The following is a 22,400-nucleotide window of genomic DNA, read 5'->3' as shown; positions in this document are numbered from 1 at the left end:
AATTATATAAAAGCCTACATAACCCCTACTCCTCTCTCCATATGCCCCTTAGCACCAATCCTGGTTCCCTTACAGCTGGTCCCCAGGGCCTGGTGGAGAGGCTGGGGACAACATATTCTGGGTCTTTAAATGGCTGATTCTACCACCCTTAGTTTTAATGGGAAAAAAAACCCTCCAACCTGCCTCTACCCCACACCTTGTTTCTCTCATCTCTTCAAAGCCTGATATGGCACGTATGAGTAGGGACAGGAGACATAAAATCAATCCTTCACCTAATTAACACCTACTCATCTTTCAGGTCTCCGCATTCAAATGTCACTTCTAACTCCCTAAAAAAAATTAATTCCCTTTGCCACAGGCTCCAAGTAACCTGAACTTCCCCTTTGGTGAGGCTCATCACTCTCATCCTTACAGCTCAGTATCTGTCCTCCCTGATAGGCTTTAAGTTTCCTGAGAGCAGAGGCCACGTCTGACCTGCTCACTGCCTGGCACACCACAGGCACAGAGTTGTGAACGTGGAGGGGGGGTGGGGATTTAATGAGGCAGAGTTTCAGGAAGAACCAGCTCAATTCTTTTCCCTTCCTCCTTCAAGCCCTTACTTCTTTCTTAATGAAGCATGCTCCCTGCCATTGTATTTTCTTAACCCAAACTAAAAAAACAAACAGCTTCCTGAGGCAGGTCAGGTGTTGCCTAGAGAAATCTGGCCGGCTCTACTAGGTCTTTTTCTTTTAACAAGAGTCTGATCAGCCATTCACAACCTTCACCTTCTCAAAAGCAAAGCTCTCCCCTCTGGTGAGCTGTCCAAGGTCACACTGAGTCAAATAGCAAAGCCAGAAATAGAACTCAGATCAGCTGGCTCCCAACTGGATGCTTCATCTTATGCTTTAAGAAAGAAAGAGGAAGAAATGACACTGATTCTCCAAACATGGGCTTATAATGCCTGCTGCTTTCACGCGTTATCTAGGAGACATTAAAGTATAACGAGTCCCTCAGGCAAAGGTACGTTTTAAAAAGGATCAGAAAACACAATAAGTACAGTCTGAGTTTATAATTAATAATTTGAATTAAATTCTGGATTGTGACTCTCCTAAGATGGTTTACTGTAGTGAAGTTAGCATAAGTCACAGAGTCAGAATAAGTTTACTGTATAACCTCCTGGTAGATAGTATAGCAAAGGTAGAAAGCTGCAGAAAACCCCACTGTCTCTGGCATAACCCTATGCTCTAGTCTCATGAAAAGTCATTTGAAAACTAGTAAGATCAATGCTAAATTCTTAGATACATAGCCACATAGTGAGATAGTTCAAATAAAAGCGAAGCTCTTAGCCTGCAGTGCTGAGAATGAAAGCCAAGCAATTAAAGCTGAGAAATGGATTACATAATCTTGCAGAAGGAGACTTAGCTATAACAAGGCATTCACTGTCTGGGCAGTAAGAGTAACAAGACATCTTTTTACCTGGGATGAATCTAGTCCAGCCTATGAAGCGGGGTGAGGTAGGGCAAGATAGACTACATGAGCTCCAAGACCACCTTCCATCTTAGAGTCTCTGAACATGAGAAGTTAACTACCTTTGCAAGGGGTCATTGGTTGGCCTTTGAGCTTCTTTCTTAAAGATTTAGAGCTCACCTCTCCTTGTATATATCACTCACACTAACCAGGCAGCCCCCAAATAATTGTGTACTTCATTGTTCTCTGAAATGTTCACTTCTTCCATCTGTGTTGCCCCAAGCAACATCATAAAATTATTTAGTAGGAAAGTGAGGCAGGGCAGCTGGTTTCTTTAAAACTCTTCCTGCATGTAGTGCAAAGAACAAAAATAATCAGTAAAGTGTGTAAAATCACCTCGCCAAAGTTTCCAATCAAAAATAATCTTTGACAAGGCTGTTTATTTTTTCCTTTTCCTGCTATATTTTCGTTGTCTTTTATCTTTCTCTCTTAAAAGTATGGAATGTATAATTTCATCTAGAAATGGACTATTTTAAGCAAAAGAAAATATCATATTTAAAAATAAAACATCCTTCTCCAAGGACAGAGGGACATCTGGGGTCTAAAGCACGATGCTGGCCAATGGAAGACTGTTTCTAGTATCAGGCTGTTTCCTGGCCACCTGGGAGACAACCTCAAATGCTTGGATGGCCTAGGAACAAATTCTGTCATGCTTGTATATCATCAGCCAAAGCTCAATGGAATTTTTATCCCAAGAAGTCTTAAAAATTAGTCCAACATTTAGATAGACTGGGGACAGGATTTTAGTAAGTGAAAAACTTGATTTTTTCCTCCCACAGATAAGTATACATCATCCTGTCCCTCATTTTTCTCAGCTTAAAAATTAGGACATCCATTAATATCTTTCTTTTTGCCAATAGAAGCTTAAAGAGAAATGGAGCATTTCACTGGCTTCAGGAGGGGTAACTGTCAACATACCAGTGTGGTGGAGTTGTCTGGACGGCAGGATGCATGCTCCACGGGTGAGAGGCACCCCCCCCAGAGCTGCTCCTCTTAGCGGGGACGCACGTGGTAGGTCCCAGGCCTTCTTCTGCTTTGGAACTTTCGATAGCTCAGAGTGAATGATTTCCCCCCAGGTTATTTGATTTTTTTTTTTTTAGCTGTTGCTCATGATGATTCAAACTAAGAACAAGAGATTCCTCCCCTCCCCCCATCTGCAAGGGGGTTACCTAAGAGCTATAGGCAAAAAATTCCTTGAAAGCCTATTAATTTTGAGCTGAAAACCCAGGTTTACATAATGCAAGGTAGAGACGGGACACAGAAATCAGAGAAACAAATACATGGCATACACAGACAACCAAGACCTGCCAGGGAAAGCTTTAATTACCACATTTAAAAACAGCATGTTCATGTATCAAAAATGGCTCTAAATTCTTTATCATCATATCACCATCAACAATCTGGAATGAAATGTTACACTAATACAAAACTTTCCTGTTCATAACGAAAAGATTTAAGAAGCTGTTTTTTATAAACATATTTTTTACCCTGAGGCTAATACCACCAAAGTGAAAAACAAAATCTACTATCAGCTGGAAATTTTTCAATGTAGGATTTTTAAAACCATTTACTCATTCATCTGGAATGACTTCTCTTCCCTCCTCCCGCCCACACTACCTGCTGCTGAGAGGAAAAGATGGCAAATGGTTGTGTCCAGTCTTATTCCAGGGTGATTATGTGATTTTCAACTTAATCCACTGACCAAGATCAAGAAATAAGACTTTAACATCAATTAATTCTACACTGTAACATGTTAAAGAATGTATGAAATCAGTTCTTTTTTATAAAAGGGAGTTGTCAGTACACACTCAGACAAAATAACAGCACAGCACTTTCTTACAATGGCTACTGCAGTACACTCTAGAATGTTGACTACACATAAGCCAAATAGTTCAGTTTAGGGTTACATAGATTGCCTTGCAAATACTCAATTCTGGGCTCTCAGTCACCTTGAGATAAGATGTCTATAAGAATAATAACCCTAAAATGCTACAACAGTTATTCCATTCAAGTGATGGGACAAGTATTCATGTTAAATTGGAAAAAAAGACAGTCAAAGGGGGGACTCTGTTAACATTTTTTTGAATGCAAATAACCGATCAATAGAACAAAAAGATCTTCAAAACCTGAATTCCTAATATTTCTAACGTTGTTAAAGAATGTGTCGAAGTCAGCTCTCTTTATTAATGGGGAGTTGGCAGTACATGCTTAGACAAAGTAACAGCACAGTACTAACAAGACAGCCTACTAACTCTTCCTCCAATTATTTCCATGATGATCTCTGGAATGTTTTTAAAATATGTTCTTTCTAAATATTCACCACACTTCATCTAAGCCAACTGTTAGTCTGCACATCTGACTGAGGAAATCTTTGTTGCCACTTGTTTCAAAGTATTCTAAGTGCCATTTCCTCTGCACTACTTACTTTCCACTGTATAATTACAGGTAGCCTGGGCTATAATAAAGATCTGGGGAAATATGACAGTGGAAGGACTGTCAGCCCTAATCCTGCTCCAGACTCTTTACTTTTATTGTTTCTAGACGCCTTCCTAATCCAAACTATCAAATTGGACAAAATAGGCATGAACAATGGACCCTTACCGGATTTTTCTTGAGAAATTAAACTATGTTCATTAAATTTCAGCCAAAACTCAGTAAAGATAATAGAGAATTTAGTGATCAAGTGAATTAGAAAAAAGTTTTTCTGGGAAAGCCTCGATCCAAGAGCTCTCCTTTTCAGGTACAATCATGGAAAATCTAGACTGGAAAGACTCATAACAATTATATGGTCAATCCTTCAGATCATATCTGAATTCCTGTATAACATGCCTGCCAAGTTGTTGTCCAGCCTCTGCTTAGAACATCTCTAGGGTCAGGAAAGCTGTTCCAACACTACTGATTCTTCCTTACAATAGAATAGCACAACAGATGGAGCAGGTAAACAAGTTTCCATTAAATGTGGTTCTGAATTGTATCTGACTTTTCAAGAAAGTTAGTAGATTGTCAGTTGCTACTCAAAAGGTTAAATCAGGTTTGTCTCAAGCATCCTACACTTTCTGTAATGATTCATAATGTGGAGATACAACTTGGAAATGTGAATTTTAGAAATCACTGTTGATAGCTACACGGTGTGGGTAATAAGAATATCTTAGAAATGATCGTTGTAGGGACCCCAAAATGAAAGGGAAAACGAATGTTTCAAATAATAAAAGCTTCACTTTGAAGATGCAATAAATTTGTTTTTGGCGCAGAAAACTCAAGAGCCTTGGTGGATGACTTGTAGGCTAGTTAGAGTCTGCAGCACTTGTCAATCAGATGTAGGAGACAGAAGAGAATGACAGGAGCAAGTCTGAGGCTGCAGCCTGCAATCCCAAGGCAGTGAGAAGCAGGGCACTTGGCCCTGATTTTCCCCTTCTGGCTTGTTGGACAACACTGCAAACACTTTTCTTTCTGATTTCTCTCAAGGTACTCAGCCTGTTGAGGGTTTTAAATTCCCCCTTCTTCCTTCAGAAGACCAACAAAGCAACATGCTGGTGCATAATACCAGAATTCAACTTGCAAAGGATGAATTCCTCTAAAGGGACATATTTATCCCTAAATTTTTATTTTTTGAACACATATATGAATAAATCTATTTGTACTGAAAACATTTATCCTATGAATGCACACATCGACTTTAAAGGCTTGGAATGCCCATGTTATTTGAGACACAGCTGATTCAACTTTGAATGGTACCTTCCACCCCTGTGTGTAAAAATGGCAATATTGTCAATTTTTTAAAAACAGGACTATGCGTAACACACAAAAACAAAACACCAACAAAAAACCAACCTTAATGTCAGTATGTCTTTTTATATGGAGGCCACTTGTTTTTCATACCTGTTTCAAAAGTATCAGATAATTAGTGTTTAGTGGCTAGAAGACAGGAGAGCAAACCTTCCTGCAAGAAAGAATCAAACTTCCTTGACCGCTGAGATTTGACAGTGGAATCAATGAAAGTCTATTAAGTACTCAGGATAGATTTGGTTGGCATCAAAAACCACGAAGATCTTTGGATTCCAGGTGTCATCCACACAGCTGTCATATAAATTCACATAGCTCCCGTCTTTGGAAGGAGGTCGCATGTATTTGGAGTCTCCGTTTATGTAATCTCCAATTAGCACTCGAGCCAGAAACATAGATTTATATGTTCTAAACAGGTGCCGCTGTTGTAAGCTGACGCCGTGAATTTGGAATGTGTTTCCGTGCTTTATGTCATCTTTGCAGAAGCGACTGGAGTAAGCAGCATCTCTAGCAAAATAGGTTCCTTAAACAAAAGGACCCAAAAGAGCCAAGATTACTCCCGAGAATGCATTAAACACGAACAGAAACACTGTAACTGTCAGGGGAACAGACACATGGAATTGTATAACAAACAGAGATGTGGAATTTCCTCATCTGCAGATCTTTAAGAAGAGAACAGAAATCCATCTGCTAAGGACAGCTGTGGTAAAGCCTGCCACAGGGATAATTTGTTGGTATAGAGAAGCCTCCAGCCCCCAAATGCAGTTACCAAAACTGTTTTCAAAAGAAAATTTGAAAAAGAAACCCAATATATAAGACAGATAAAAACACTGTTTCTGTGGCTAAGAGTGAGACAAGGCCTCAGGCTTAACTGCCTGGACTTCCCACTCATTCCTACTTCTGCCTACCTGCCCCCCCCCCTTCTTCCTGCATCCAGCAGGGCTCTGGGGAGCACAACTGGAAAACTACTGGTCTACAGATTATTCTAAACCCCAGAAAACCATATTTCTGTGATACAAGGTAGCCAGTAATATTTCTGGAAAGAAGAGAACCCCATACATAGGAAAAGATTTCTGAGAGTGCAATGTTATTCCTATCTGAGCATTCCAAAAGAACAATTTCACTGCTTCATCTTCTAAATATAAAAACTCAAGAACGCTGCTGACTCTTCCTAAATGGGGGGCCTGAGAGAAGAACATCATCAAGAGAAGATTCACATCAATCCTGACAAGTGTTACCTAACACTTTTCTGATCGTCTTACAGTTAATAAGTGGATGGCCTTTTCCACAGTTATTTAAAATAATTAAGTGGCAGCCAGTTCTCTTGCTGGGCGTAAGGTACAAAGTAAGGACCAGAACAATCAACGTCCATCCCATACCTTTTCTCCTCATCCCTCTCCTTAATTTGCTTGAGTACCAGGCATAAATTGGAGAACCTGGACTTTCACAGCCATTAGATGTAAGGTGAGGTTTTCCACCTATTATTCCTTGTTCCTTATTTATATTCTTACCTACCATGTTCCAAAAATAAAATAAAATAAAACCTAGCACCTGTATCCATGTACAATGTAACAAATTTTTCCTATATTTGCCATAAATCAGTTTAGTGTATAGGTTTGTGCATGGAAAGGACATTGAATAAATACAATGAAAAAAATTAGCTAATACAGACATGATGTCACATCTGGGTGACTGGGACTTTGGGAGCTAGATAATCTGATGGATGTACAAAAGTCTTACTTTCATCTTGTACATGAAAGAAGTGACTTTTCTGTGACTTAAAAACTCTGAGAGTATGCCAGGAACCTAGTGTAGTGACTTTTAACGACTACCAAACTCCTGAATTATAAAACAACCAATTATCCCTCAAGAGAGAACCTAGAACTCAAATTGGACCTGGACTTCTGATAATTACCTTTTCCAAAAAGAGCACCATGTATACCATTTATTCTCCAATCAAAGTTATGAATGCAAATTGCTTCCACAAATTCACTGCTGGTTCCGTGAAATAGCATTTGTTCATTAATCTGAGGCACACCCCTTTTCTTCTTGAGCTGAGCCTTTTTCCTAAAAACACAACACACATATACACAAAAGCACATACAGAAATATACCATTAGTGGCATTTATTAATTTTTTTAAGGAGCAAAGCTCAATAGAAAAGGTGAAATAGAAAACACATCTCTTAATATAAATCATAAATGGATAAAGCAGCTCTGGAAAATAATTTCAAATGCTTCTCTTAAGATGGCACTGGGTTTTTTCTGTTTTGTGCTCTCTTAAGAGGCAGATCATCTCAGCAAATACTGATTTAATACTGAGGCTTAAAGTTGAAAATTATATCCAAAAGCTATAGTTATTCCAGAGTATACCCCAGCATAAAACGTGCTGCTGTGGAGTCAATTCCGACTCAGAGTGACCCTACAGGACAGAGCAGAACTGCTCCCATGGTTTCCAAGGAGCACTGGTGGGTTTAAACTGCGGACCCTTTGGTCAGCAGCCATTGCACTTAACCACTATGCTACCAGGGTTTTCACACCCCATCATAGTGAAGGCAATTGATTTCCAAAACCAGCTAAGCTTTACGGATACCTAAAAAATGAAACTAAAAACAAATAAGGGAATGTTCAGGATCTAAGACAGTGAGTTCCTTGAGCAGCGACCATGTCTTAATGTTTTTATCCCCAGAGACCAGAAAATATTGGTTGAACTGAACTAAAGTTTGAAATCTTAGGGCTGGAAGGGACATTAGGCCATCTAGTTCAACCCCTTTCCCAAAGGACAAATCTCTTCTAATATGTACAAGGATATTCAATGTAGGACTGATTGCAACATCAAGAAAAATCTAAAAACGGTCCAAAATTCTTTCATAAAGGGTTGAAAAATAATATTTATATATAAAAGTAAAAGTAATGAACTAAATCTACATGTATTAACATAGATAAATCTTGAAATATACTGTTGAATGTAAAAAAAGAATTTTGACAAAACAAAATGTGTAACAAAATAATACAGTGTATTGTATATCTACATAAATAGTAAAAAATATAAAAATATGGACAAAAAGGCAACACACCAACCTCAGGAAGAAGGGAGGAGAGCGGGATGGGGGATGGGTAAACCCTTCACCTGTATGTGTAATGCTATCTTAAAAAAAAAAAGACATAAAGATGAAGAAAATGTAACAAATTTAAAAATGTTAAATCTGATTGATAAATGCATGGGTATCTGTAAACTACTGCATTTTTATTTTTGAAGTATTTCATAAAAATATATTTTTAAAAATTAAAAAGAATCTCCTTCCCCCACAACATCTCTGAAAGAGAACTATTTAACACTTGCCTCAATCTGTTCCGCTGTCAGGCGCTCACTGCTTTGCAAGGCAGCACAATCTATTTGTGATCAGCTGTAATTGTTCAAAAGTATATCCATCCCGACACTGAACCACAGTCTGCCTTCCTGCTATTTCTACTGACTGGTCTTAATTATTCTTTTTTGAACAAAGAACAATGTAAACCGCTCTTACACATAACACCCCTATCTGAAAATCCAAAAATAACTACGAACACCAACTAGGCTTCCCTCTCTAGGTTAAATCTGCACCGTTCCCTCAACTCTTCCTCACGGGGCGCAGCTTCCAGGCCTTCCTCCATCCCGGGCAGTCTGTAGTTGACAAGAACCTGATGGATACCTTTCTAGTTTATAATTGGTGGCTGGAAATAGAAACGGAGCTCAGGTATCACCCGACAGCACCGGCTCCGCTGGCACCACTACGTTCATCTCTGTGGCAGTGGCAGCAGACTGCTGACTTACAGAAGCTTGTCGTCAATGAAAACTCCAAGGTCTCTTCCCCCTCACTGCTATCAAGCCAAGCCTCACTGAGCCGGCTGTATACAGCTGGTTTATAAACTAATGCAGTAGATTTATTTCAGCGAAGCTTCATCTTAATATGGTAACTTAAAAGAAATAAACTAAATAACAAAGTAAAATATCCACATCTGAGACTGACAAAATTTATAAAGACAACATTCAATTTAGTGAATGTGTTGGGAAATGAATCCTCTCATTCAGAGGATGATAGGAATGGAAGCTGATGCGATCTTTCTAGAAGGCCCTTTGGCAATATGCATCACAATTTAAAATGCGCATGCTTTGATCAGCTGGTGATAGCTTCGGAGTCCATTAGGCAGCACACTGGAAGAATGTGCACTAAACAAATATTTACATGGGAAAAAAACTGCATGTTCTCACTAAGAATGGATTATGCTAACTTTCATTTTTTAGAATTTTATGTACTTTTTTTTTTAAACAATGAACATTTGTTAGTTTTGTAACTAGGAAATAAAAAAGCTTTTTAAAAAGAGATCATCGTATTTGTTTTGATCCACCGTTTTAACTTTCCAAGGTCTTTCTGACTCCTGATTCATTCACACAATAAATAAGCTACCCCCTTCCAGTTTTCAATCTTTCAGGAATGTGACAAGCAAACCTTCTATATTTGCATCCAAGTTGTTGATAAAAATGTTGAAGGGCCCAAGAAGAAAGCATCCATACCATTCAAGCTTCTCTTTGCACAAGATTTTTAATCAGCTATCAATTTTTTTTGTTTGTACTATCACCTGACATGTATTTCTTCACCTTGTCTCTATTTTAAGAAACTTTCTCATCCACTTTATAGAAATCAAGTTTTACTGTCTAAAGGCCTCATCTATTTACTACTACGGTAATCCTATTAGCTTGGCATTAGCAAATCCATACTGTTTTTTTTTTAACCTAAGTAAACATTTGCTTAATACACATCCTTCTAATGTCAAGATTAATGGTCCGGGTAATCAATCTACTATTAGATATCAAAACAGCCACTCATTTCTACTTTTTAGGCACAGATTAAAACGAATCTTGGTTTGAAAACTCACTAGGGTCTCACGCAGATATTGTAAATGAACTGCTGGTTAAAGAGCCTGGAGTTCAGCCATTGGCAGACACTGGCAGGCATTGAAAAACTGCTCGGTTACTGGACTGGATGTAGCAGGTGCACCCGGTGAAAGCAGAGAAGGAAGGCGGTCAAAGCTTTGAATCCCCACAACACGGTTTATCCCAGGGCCCACTACAAAGGCATCCGTGAAATGTGCACTCACTGGTTTATGTCCCTGGTTTTCCAGAAAGGCTAGCGTGAGCTTCAAGGCTTCCTGGACATTAGTGAAGTCTAAGGGGAAAGTCACAGGATTCAAACTACACTAAGTTCTTCACGGTCCTGCCTACCTTTCTCCATCACCACATTAATGCTGAAACTAGTGAAAATACTGTGGCACTGTCTTCTCAAAGATGCCTCAAAACGACACACCCTCTCAGAAACTAGAGCACCAGAAGGCCTGGACTGTATGCTCCCTGTTCTAAACTGGAGCAGGAATATCTTCACACTCTGTACTAAGATAAGTTCATCGAGATTTAGACGAGGGGTTCTTGGCTGAATATCAGAATCGCTTGTAGAACTTTTTAAAGATAAAAATGTCAGAATCCAGAGATGCTGATTCAGTAGATGGGTGGGTAACAGACATCTCTGCTTGGTCAACAGCTCCACAGGTGACTTTAATATGCAGACAAGGTTGAGGATCTCTGATTCAAATCCACGTTCTTAATGACAGAGCAGCTGTCACTGCTCTTACGTCCTTGCTGCCTTATCTTTCCCAACCCTGAGCCAATCCAACCACCTCCCCTCTCTGGTCTTGCATTTGGACTCCTAAAATAAATCAGACAACATCCCCATGGTTTCCACTCCAAATTCATGTACCCCAACTTCACCTGGGTCCTCAATGCTGGTGGAAATCATATGTTTCCCAAGTTAGCACTTTTTCCTCCATTTCTCACAGTGACCATTTCAAATCTCCCTTTTCCTTTACCTTTCCTGCTTATCCACATTTCCCAATGTCTCATTCTCTGCAGGTGACCTCAGTTCTTATTTCACCAAGGAAACTGAAGGTATTAGGCGGAACTCCCTAACTCCTCCCCCACCTCCACCTCCACCTGTCTGTACATATAACCAGATCACACTTACCCTTCTCTATCTCCTTCTCACATATGTTCTTGAATTCTATCCCATCACACATGTTTAGGAGGCTTAATCCATCAATTACCCCTCCCTTCCTTCTCCTGTCTTTTAAACTCTGTGAGTGTAGGCTCTTTCTTATTACAAGTTAAACACGTTCAGATCTCTCCCATCTTTAAATTTTAAAAACACAACACAAGAAGACAAGACAAAACAAAAGCATCCTCCTCAACCCCACATTACCGGTCTTCTCACATCCCTCATCCTCTTCACTGCCAGCTTCTTAAGACTTGTCGACATTCCCTGTATACACAACATGGCTTCTACCAAAACCGCTCTCATTCAGGTTACTGATGGCTTCTTGTTCCCAAATCTAAAGGACATTTTCAATATTTATGTTACTTGGCATCTCTTCAATGTCTGATGCTGTGGATGACACCAACTGCCTTCTTCCTTTGGCTTCTGTGGCTCCACACCCCATGGATTCTCTTCTACTTTCTATGGCGGTTACTTTTCACTCTCCTCCTTGGGTTGTCTCTTCCTCTGTTGACTTCCAGAGTTTGGTCCTTGGCTTAGTCTTTTCTTAATCTACATACACTCCCTAGTCATCTTATCAGTTCTTATAGTTTCTATTACTCCACATTTCCTAACAAGTCCAAAACCTTTATCCTCAGTCTACACCACTCTCCTGTACTCTCAGCCTACATATCAACTGCCATATATTAACTGTTGTTGTTAGCTGCTGTCAAGTTGACTTGGACTCATGGTGACCTTATGTACAACAGAACAAAACACTGCCCAGTCCTGCATCATCCTCATAATCGCTAGCCATCACGTTTGGGTCCCCCATTGTGGCTACTGTGCCAATCCATCTTACTGTGGGTCTCCCATGCCCTCAGTGGCCCTCTACTTCACCAAACACTATGTCTTCCTGTAGCGACTGATTTCTCCTGATGGCATGTCCAAAGGAAACAAGTCAGACAATGTTCTGTTGTGAGCCATGAGGTTTCCATTGGCTAATTTTTGGAAGTAGATTGCCAAGCCTTTCTTCCTGGTCTTAATCTGGAAGCTCTGCTAAAACCTGTCCACCATGGGTGACCCTGTTGGTATTTGAAACACCAATGGCACAGCTTCCTGCATTATAGCGACATGCAAGCCATCACAGTAGGATAAACTGACAGATGGGTGGTGGGTACATTAACTTCTCCCTAAGCAAGAATTGAATAAAACTTTCCAGAAAGATAAAGACTAAGACTTGTTCCTATGCCTATTTCCTTAGTCAATTAAAACAAATCAGAAACTTGGGGGTTATCCTTCTCATCTCCCTTACCTACTCTGTTCCACACATCAAATCAAGCACCAAGTCCTATCACTGTACATCCTTAATATCTCAAAACTGCCCTCCAACACAGCAGATATCACTTTGTTTCAGGCCACCCAATGTCTTTCAGTTGAATGAATGAAACAATTTCCTAGATTAGTCTCTCTGCTTCTGTGATCCCTTTAAACCAGAGTTTCTCAATCTTGGCACTTTTGAAATTTTGGGCTAGATAATCTTTTGTTGTGGGAGGCTGTCCTGTGTATCATATGATGTTTAGCATCCCTGGCCTCTACCCACTAAATGCTAGTAGCAACTCCCCACCCCTCCCTATGATAATCGAAATGCCTCCAGTCATTGTCAAATGTCCCCTGGGGGACAAAATCACTCCCAGCTGAGATCTACTGCTTTATAACCACAGTATAGCCTGATGAATCTTTTTTCTAAAATAGATTAAAGTCCCAGGATGGCTTTCCACTGTTCCCAGGAAAAATTCCAAACCCCTTAGTCTGGCTTATAAGGCCCCACATGGTCTGGCCCCTGCCAACTCTCTGACCTCAACTCTGGTTCCATCCAACTCAATTAAGGCTACTGAAGAAAAGCACTTTATAACCACCCAAGTGATTCCACTATGAACTCCTGCATGCTTTGCCTCCTGCCTACCTTTCTAGCCTTCTCTCTCACCAGTCATCCTCATTTCCTATTCTCTTTGAAGTTCTCTCAGTATTTATTATATGTTCCCTTTTGTATCCAGACTATGGCCCATGCTGCTTCTGATACCTGTCATGCCCTGCCCTTCTCCTACCTTTGTATAGCTTAAATGACACCTGCTACTCTCCCCTCCACAACACACACAAGCTACACTTTTGTCTGCAAGGGTGGACGGATACCTTCATTTTGTGCTCCTACGATGCCCTTGCTCACCCTTACATTCCTATGTTATAATGGCCTGACTCCTTGTCAAAGCTGTGGTCCTGTACATTGTTATATCCCCACTGTCCAGAACAGTGCCTGTCACAAAGTAGGTGCTAAAATGTATTTGCTGGAAGGGAGGAAAGTAGGAAAGGCCCAGGCAGTGTGTAAACTAACGCCCTGTGGACTCACATGGGCCTGACTGCTTACATGGTGAGTCGCAGGTTACATGACAATGAGACTGATTGGTTATTTTAGTTCTTCAGGGAGATGTCAAAATGACAGGCTGCCCTTACAATGAGTTTCAGTACTTCCTATTGTCATAGCAGGTGGCAAGTTCAATTACCATCACGTATTTCTATAGGCTCACTACATAAAACTGTGATGGGCGTCATCGGAGTAAAATCATTTTCAATGAAATTCTTAGTATAAAATGTTTTGGGGTTCATTGGTATATTTTTACCACTGGAGTTTAATTGAGGATTCAAATTATGAGAGAAACTAATATGAACTCCATTTCAGAGGCCAGATTAAGAACAATGAATTAAATTTTCACCAGATCATTTTTAAAAAAACATACTTTATTCACTGCGAGAATAAAATAAAAGGAGCAGAGGACTTTATCCTCCCCATAAGAATTTTTTTATAAGAATTGAATAAACAAGAATTGAATAAAGCATTCTAAACTCAGTTGAACTGAGTTACTGAAGTAACAGTTGGTTGATGGAAAGACTCAAGACTATAAAGAACACAAGCTGAAAGCCCCTTATTTTACCAAAAGCTATTGTGAGATTCAAATCTGGAATGTACTCAGGCCATATTAACTGACTTACCAGAGCATGAAAGAATTTCAGGTACCATTATCAAGCAAAAGTCAGCCTAATTCTATGAGAATGAAATGAGTTAAGGTCTAGGATTTGCTTCAAAATACTTTGGCAACAGTAATAATACAAAAAATGGGATAGATGATTTGTGGTAAATCTTGATAAATGTTCAGTCAGGTACATGGGGATTCATTATATTTGACATTCTATTTTTTTGCCTATTTGAAATTTTTCTGAATTAAAAATATTAAATGTCAGCCTATATTAAAAAATTAGAAATTAAATCTCATCCAAAAATATTAATAAAAAATATTTCAGAGAACCAGTCATTTTAAGTAATATTTTTTAAAATAATTTTTATTGTGCTTTAAGTGAAAGTTTACAAATCAAGTCAGTCTGTCACATATAAGCTTATATACACCTTACTCCATACTCCCACTTACTCTCCCCCTAATGAGTCAGCCCGCTCCCTCCTTCCAGTCTCTCCTTTTGTACCGGTTTTGCCAGTTTCTAACCCTCTCTACCCTCCCATCTCCCCTCCAGACAGGAGATGCCAACACAGTCTCAAGTGTCTACCTGATACAAGTAGCTCACTCTTCATCAGCATCTCTCTCCAACCCACAGTCCAGTCCCTTCCATGTCTGATGAGTTGTCTTCGGGAATGGTTCCTGTCCTGGGCCAACAGAAGGTTTGGGGACCATGACCGCTGGGATTCTTCTAGTCTCAGTCAGGCCATTAAGCCTGGTCTTTTTATGAGAATTTGGGGTCTGCATCCCACTGTTCTCCTGCTCCCTCAGGGGTTCTCTATTGTGCTCCCTGTCAGGGCAGTCATTGGTTGTGGCTGGGCACCATCTAGTTCTTCTGGTCTCAGGATGATGTAAGTCTCTGGCTCATGTGGCCCTTTCTGTCTCTTGGGCTCATAGTTATCGTGTGACCTTGGTGATCTTCATTCTCCTTTGATCCAGGTGGGTTGAGACCAATTGATGCATCTTAGATGGCTGCTTGTTAGCATTTAAGACCTCAGATGCCACATTTTTTATAAATAAAAAATACAGCACAGCAAATTAATTTGGGCAATTCTTTGAAGTTTTCTGTAATGGGCTTTACTTTCAGGCTAAGGGTGCACTAAGCAATCTCATGGGCCATTTCCAACTTAAATCGAGTGATAAATTGAGATTTTAAATCTTACAACATAAACCCTAGGCTAAGCAGAAAATTTGAAGGTAAGGTTTTATGTGTCCTTCAAGACAAAACAAGCAAAAGACTATAGGCAAGGCAGTATGATTATTAAAAATTTACTCAACAATGTTTTCAGAAACTTCTAATTCAACATAAAAGGCTGAATTGACAAAGTCGTTTCAACCAAAATAAGCAGCTCCCCAGATTCCGTTATAATGCCAATGTAATCTTTAAGGTTGTGTGTCAACTTGGTTGGGCCATGATTCTTAGTGGTTTGGCAGTTATGATGTAGTTTAGCAGTCATAAAAGGATGTAATCACCTCCATGATGAGATGTGATACAATGTGATCACCTCCATGATGGGCTCTACCATGAGCAGCCAATCAGTTGAAAGGGAGTTTCCTTGGGGGTGTGGCCTACACCCAATATAGGTGGACTTTCTGGCAAGGCTCGCGGGCTTTTGCTCGCTCTGGATCCTGCAGCTGGTTCCTGTGCATCTGGCCTCTAGTTCTTGGAACTTGAGGCTAACAGCTTACCTGCTGAATTTAAGATCCACCAGCTTCCTCAGTCTTTGAGCCAGCAGCCTGCCAGCTCACCTGCCAATCTTGGGATTTGTCGGTCACTGCAGCTGTGTGAGTCAGGAGAAGCCTCTAACCTGACCCATGGACTTGGGGCTTTCCAGCCTCTACAACTGCGTGAGCCATTTTCTTGATATAAATCTCTCTCTGTATATATAGTTGCTTCGCTGGTTTTCCTTCTATAGAGAATCCAGCCTAAGAGAGTCAGTTTCAGCCACGATGCACAGCTCTAAACCTTGAAAGAAGAGAAAGCTTCTGGGAGTGGTGAACAGACTTTTACCTCTAACACTGCATTATAATAATGCATGCAAAATCAGTCACATTTACCTTATAGAGCAGCTTCCTTCTACTTCCTGAGAATGCTGAACAAAAGGGCTGAGAGACCAGGTTAAAATATGGCAAGAGAAAAGCACAGCACGTCTGAACAGTTCACATGGCATCATTAAAGATTAATAAAATTAACATTTGTACTTAACTGTCTTTAAGACTATAAAAGTCCTAGAGGCCAAAGAAAGGGTTCAGACTAGAAACTGTCTCACCTGCAAAAGAACTCCCACAAGTCTAGGTTTTGAATTCTCTGAATTCTTTTAATTCGGTTGCGATCCATTGTCTTCCCAAAGAGACTGGCAACTTCATTATATTCATGTGTTTGACTGTGCAAAGGAATGAGCTGGAAAAAGAAGTTTGCATAATTTCATTGGGGTCCTTTCCAAACTCTTTCAGAGTATACACTTAACTCAGTTCTGCACTCACCTGATACGGTACTTCAGTATTCACATTCTCCCAGTGTGGTGGCATGGGAATAGCCTCATTTTCACAGATATAACTTTAAAAAGCAAAAGACAAAACAAAATATTAGAAGCTGATTGTAAATTAATTGTCCCTGGTTAGTCTTTTCTCCCAAACAGAATTTTCATGTTCAGGTACTAGTACAAATATAACTAAGCGCAGCCTTTCACTTCTTTATTTAAAAATATTTATTGAATGTCTGTTGTGTGCTACTTTTTAAGTGCTGAATTGGGAACTTTGATGGAAAACACCCAACCCTAGATACTATCAAAATTTCAAAAACAGTTGTTTGTCTTGTTTTTCTGAAATGTCCAGAATTTCTTTAAAATATAAAGATGGCTTTATATGAAAAAAAAAAGAAAAAAGAAGTTTCCAAGAAGAAAATCAAATTATTGATTAAAAAACCTCTCAATATATTTATACTGCCTACTGATTTTTTTTTTTTTACTGAATTAAAAAAAAAAATCCAAATTCGTCAGCAATATATTCAATGTCCTCCAAGATCTAACTCAAACCTGAATTTGTTCATCACCCCCTATTCTCTTGGTGCAATGGTTAAGAGCTACAGTGAGCTGTGGCTGCCAACCAAGAGGTCAGCAGTTTGAATCCATCCGCTGCTCCTTGGAAACCCTGCGGGCAGTTCTACTCTGTCCTATAAGGTCGCGATGAGTAGGAATCGACTCAACAGCAACAGAGTTTTGGTTTACCACCCCCAGGCCACTGAACGTGAATACTGACAAAGACAGTAATGCTGGGGGTTTAATGGCAAAAGCTGGAACTCACACAATAATCTTCTCTGTTATTGGAGGTTCCTGGAAGAAATTCACAAATCTCAGGCTTATACTTAATTTAGCTTACTTTTTCAAACTTATTTTAATTTCTGAAAAGATAATACAATCAGAAATTAATATGTATAAAAAAAGTACACAGTGAGAAGTATCCCTTCCACTCCAGTCTGTGGGCTGCCCAATTCTTACTCCCTTGCCCCAACCCCAGGTAATCAGTATTCTTCATCTCTTGGGTATTCTTCTAGAACTTCTTTAGGTAAATACAAGCCTTTTTTTTTTTTTTTTTCCTTCTTCACTTTAAAGGTAACAAAAAACATACATTTTTGCACCTGGCTTCTTTCACTTAGCATATTTTTAGAGATCTTCCGTATCAGTACATAAAGAGCGTCCTTATTTCCAGTCCCCACAATAGAGCCTCGCCAATGGAAGACAATAAATATTGGATGAATGGATGAGCATATTCTCATTCACAGATGCATCGGATTCCACTGTACAGATGTACTATAATTTATTTAACCAGTCCTCTATTAATGGTATTTAGCTTATCTTGAGCTTTTTTGCTACTATATTAAGAATGCTTCAAAGAACAAGTCTGTCCATTTGTCTTTTTACATACAGATGAGCCTATCTATAGGATAACCTCTTAGAAATGGAATTTCTGTGTCAAAGAATATATTTATTCAGAACTTTGATAGATACTGCCCAAATGACGTCCATGGAGGTTGTACTCATTGACATTTCCACCAGAAATGTAAAGAATGACAATTTTCCAACAACTTCTCCAATAAGGTGTGTTATTTTAAGCTTTTGAATTTTTGTCAATCTGATAGGAAAAAAAAAAAAAAGGTCAGGTACTGTGCTGGATTGAATTGTATCCCCAAATATATGTGTTGTAAATCCTTACCTCTATGCTTATGGTTATAACCCCGTTCGGGAATGGGTTGCCTTTGTTATGCTAATGATACAGGATTAGTATAGTGGGTTCTTGAGTCAATCTCTTCTGAGATACAAAAGAGATTAAACAAGCAAGGGAAAGCAGCAGAAACAGGGTAAAACAGATGCCAAGACACATTGAGATCTCCAAGTAACCAGGAAATAGAAGCTGAAGAGACAAGGACCTTCCTCCAGAGCCAACAAAAAGAAAGCCTTCCCCTAGAGCCAGCACTCTTAATTTAGACTTCTAGCCTCTGTAAGTGTGAGAAAATAAATTTCTTTTTGGTAAAGCCATCCACTTGCAGGACTTCTATTACAGCAGCATTAGATAACTAAAAGAGAATTCTGTACTGGGAAGTGTGGGTGCTGCTCTAACAGATACCTAAAATGTGGAAGCAGTTTTGGAATTGGGTAGAGACTGGAAGAGTTTTAAGGTATCTAACAGCCTACATTGCCTTGAAGAGACTGTTGGTAGAACTGGACAACAAAGGCAATTCTGATGAGGGCTCAGGAGGAAGTGAGGACAGCCTTAGAGAAATTATCTCTCGTCTTAGAGAATACATATGGCACCAGCAAAAGAGCGTTGCTAGAAATGTGGATGTTAAATGTGCTTCTGATGAGGCTTCAAAAGAAAATGAACATGTGATTGGACAATGGAGGAAGGGTGATGCTTTTTATGCAGTGGCAAATAACTTGTCTGAATTATGTTCAAATACTTGGTGGAAGGTAGAACTTGTAAGTAATGAACTTGGGCATCTCGTTGACAAGATTTCTAAGCAAGATCTTAAAGGAGCCGCATGGTTTCTCCTTGTCGCTTCTAGTAAAATGCTAGAGGAAAGAGATGGACCAAGGATGTGGCTATACAATCTTTTGTTGAAGAGATTAAGCCTGTGATAGATCAAACCAATTACCACAGCAGAAAATCTATCAACTTAGACTGAAGGGGAAAGAGAAATGAATGAAAGGAATTCCTCTTGGAATTCTACAGGCAGGAAAAAGGCCAAAGGAGCTACATCTGTTGCTCTCCAAGAAAAGAAAAGGACCATCCCTGGAGCAATCTGGAGATCAGCTGAACTGTTAGAAACAGCATGGGTAACAGGGCCTTCTCAGTTTCAAAGGGTGGGGCCATGGTCTCCTGGATCTCAAAGGACGGGGTCGCCACTCAGATAGGCTAGGAGAATGGGCCCGCCTAAAACCGAAGGAGCAGAGTTGCCATCCTAGAGGGTCTGGAAGGCAGAGCTTCAGGCCAGGGCCAACAGGCCTCTACCCAGGATCCACAGGGTGTGGCCAACACCCAGAGTCTGGAGGGAGGGGCCGTTGCCTGGATGGTCTCAGAGAACAGAGGATTATTTTCAAGCCTTGAGAACTAATGTAAATTGTTCTGCTGGGTTTTCGACTTGCTTGATGCCTGTTATCCTTTCTTTCCCTCCAATTTCTCTCATTTGTAATGGAAACCTCTACCTTGTGCCTGTTCCACCATTGTACTTTGAAAGTAGATAATCTGAATTCTAGATTTCACAAGTTTACTAATGAAGAGGAATTTTGCCCCAGGATGGAATTTGGACTTGGAGTTGATTTAAGACTTTTGGGATAATGAGACAGGTGAATGTGCTTTGCATGTGACAAGGATGAGTTTGGGGGGACCAATGGATGGAGTGTTATGGATTGAATTGTGTCCCCAAAACACATGGGTTATAAATCCTAACCTCTATGCTTGTGTTTATAATCCCATTTGGGAATGGGTTGCCTTTGTTATGTTAATGATACAGGATTAGTATAGTGTGTCTTGAGTCAATCTCCTTTGAAATATAAAAGAGATTAAACACCCAAAGGAAAAGCAGCAGATACGGGATAAGATAAATGCCAAGATACATGGAGATCTTCAAGGAACCAGGAAACAAAAGCTGAAGGGACAAGGACCTCCTCCAGAGCTGATAGAGAGAGAAAACCTTCCGCTAGAGTCAGCGCTCTGAATTTAGAGTTCTAGACTTCTAAGCTGTGAGAAAATAAAATTCTGTTTGGTAAAGCCATCCACTATGGTCTTTCTGTTATGGCAGCACTAGATAACTAAGACAGGTATTAACTTGTATTTAACTTATTATAGGTGACACTGTAAACTGTCCAAATTCTTTACCCATTTTTCTAACAGGTTTTTGGTCTTTTGCTTATAGATTCCTAGGAGTACTTTATTTACTAGGGAGATTAGCACTTTCACTGTGATAATGAGTAAAAACATTTTTCCCAGTCTTGTTTTTTTTTCTTTCTTTTTTATTGTACCTGAAGTATTGCTTTGCTATGCAAAAGTTGTTATTGTTAATGTAGCCCTGAACCTTCACTAATAGTAAACTCCTTGTCAACAGGAAGCATGTCTATCTTATTTGCCATGCATATAACAAATGCTCAATACACTCCTGCAATAAATAAATGGCCTTCATCACTCAACTGTATTCTAACTAACTGGTCCTCCACTTTTGTTATCTTGCTTATTATCCTCCATTTTGGTTAATTCTGTCCCTCTCTTGTCTTGTTCTACGGTTTGTACAGTCCGTGATAGAACAAAGTGCTTGACCCAATTATGTGCTTCTTCCCCCCAACAATGTATGTCAGCTTGGACTCGCAACCCTATGTACAACAGAACAAAACACTTCCTGGTATAGCACCATCCTGACAATCATGGCTATGCTTGAGCCCATGGCTGCAGCCACTGTGTCAACCCATCTTATTGCAGGTCTTCCTCTTTTTCACTGACCCTCTACTTTACCAAGTATGATACCCTTCTCCAGGGATTGGTCCCTCTTGATAACATGTCCAAAGTACATGAGATGAAGTCTCACCATCTTTGCCTCTAAAGAGCATTCAGGTTGTACTTCCTCCAAGACAGATGTGTTCATTCTTCTGGCAGTCCATGATATATTCAATATCCTTCGCCAATATCATAATTCAAATGTATGAATTCTTCCATTTCCCTTATTCATTGCCCAGTGTTTGCATGCAAAAGAGGTCACTGAAAAAATCATTACTTGGGTCAGATGTACCTTAGTCCTGAAAGTGACATTCTTGCTTTTCAACACTTTAAAGAGGTCTTTTGCAACAGATTTGCTCAAGGCAAAAATATCATCTGACTTCTTGACTGCTGTTGATTGTGGATCTAAGTAAAATGAAATCCTTGACAACTTCAATATTTCCTCCATTTATCATGATGTTGCTTATTGGTCCAGTTATGAGGATTTCTGTTTTATCTATGTTGAAGTGTAACCTTCATCAGTAAGTGCCTCAAGTCCTCTTCACTTTCAGCAAGCAAGGTTATGTCATCTGCATATTGCAAGTTGTTAATGAGTCTTCTTCCAATCCTGATGCCCCTTCTTCTTCATACAGTCCAGCTTCTCAGATTGTTTGCTCAGCATACACACTGAATAAATACGGTGAAAGGACACACCACTGATGCACACCTTTCCTGACTTTAAACCACATAGCATCCCCTTGTTCTGTTCAAACAACTGTCTCTTGGTTGATGTACAGGTTCTGCATGAGAACAATTAAGTGTTCTGGAATTTCTATTTTTTGCAATGTTAACCATAATTTGTTATGGCCCACACAGTCAAGTGCTTTTGCATAGTCAATAAAACACAGGTAGACATCTTTCTGGCATTCTCTGCCTTAAGGCAAGATCCATCTGACATCAGCAAGGATACCCCTCATTCCACATCCTCTTGTGAATCTGACTTGAGCTTCTGACAGTCCCCT

The 22,400-nt window shown here is 39.7% G+C and overlaps 1 protein-coding gene across 9 annotated transcripts in view; it reads right to left on the bottom strand.

Moving 5' to 3' along the window:
• Positions 1–479: 479 nt before the first annotated feature.
• PARP11 (poly(ADP-ribose) polymerase family member 11) overlaps positions 480–22,400 on the bottom strand; it is a 60,366-nt gene continuing 38,445 nt past the window's right edge. For 7 of the 9 annotated variants that reach the window (XM_003410626.4, XM_064284719.1, XM_023549031.2 and 4 more), the window contains 4 exons: positions 16,900–16,972; positions 16,686–16,816; positions 7,205–7,356; positions 480–5,812 (listed from right to left, as the gene is read on the bottom strand). In XM_003410626.4, the coding sequence (XP_003410674.2) occupies positions 5,496–5,812; positions 7,205–7,356; positions 16,686–16,816; positions 16,900–16,972 (673 nt within the window). In that variant the 3' untranslated portion in view covers positions 480–5,495. Of the gene's footprint in view, positions 5,813–7,204; positions 7,357–16,685; positions 16,817–16,899; positions 16,973–17,718; positions 17,748–22,400 lie in introns of all 9 variants that reach the window. The other 2 variants (XM_064284721.1, XM_064284720.1) reach the window with 1 other exon arrangement.

This window comes from Loxodonta africana, chromosome 4 (assembly GCF_030014295.1).
Source record: "Loxodonta africana isolate mLoxAfr1 chromosome 4, mLoxAfr1.hap2, whole genome shotgun sequence".
Lineage (NCBI taxonomy): Eukaryota > Metazoa > Chordata > Mammalia > Proboscidea > Elephantidae > Loxodonta > Loxodonta africana.
This window is presented reverse-complemented; position numbering and strand designations above follow the sequence as displayed.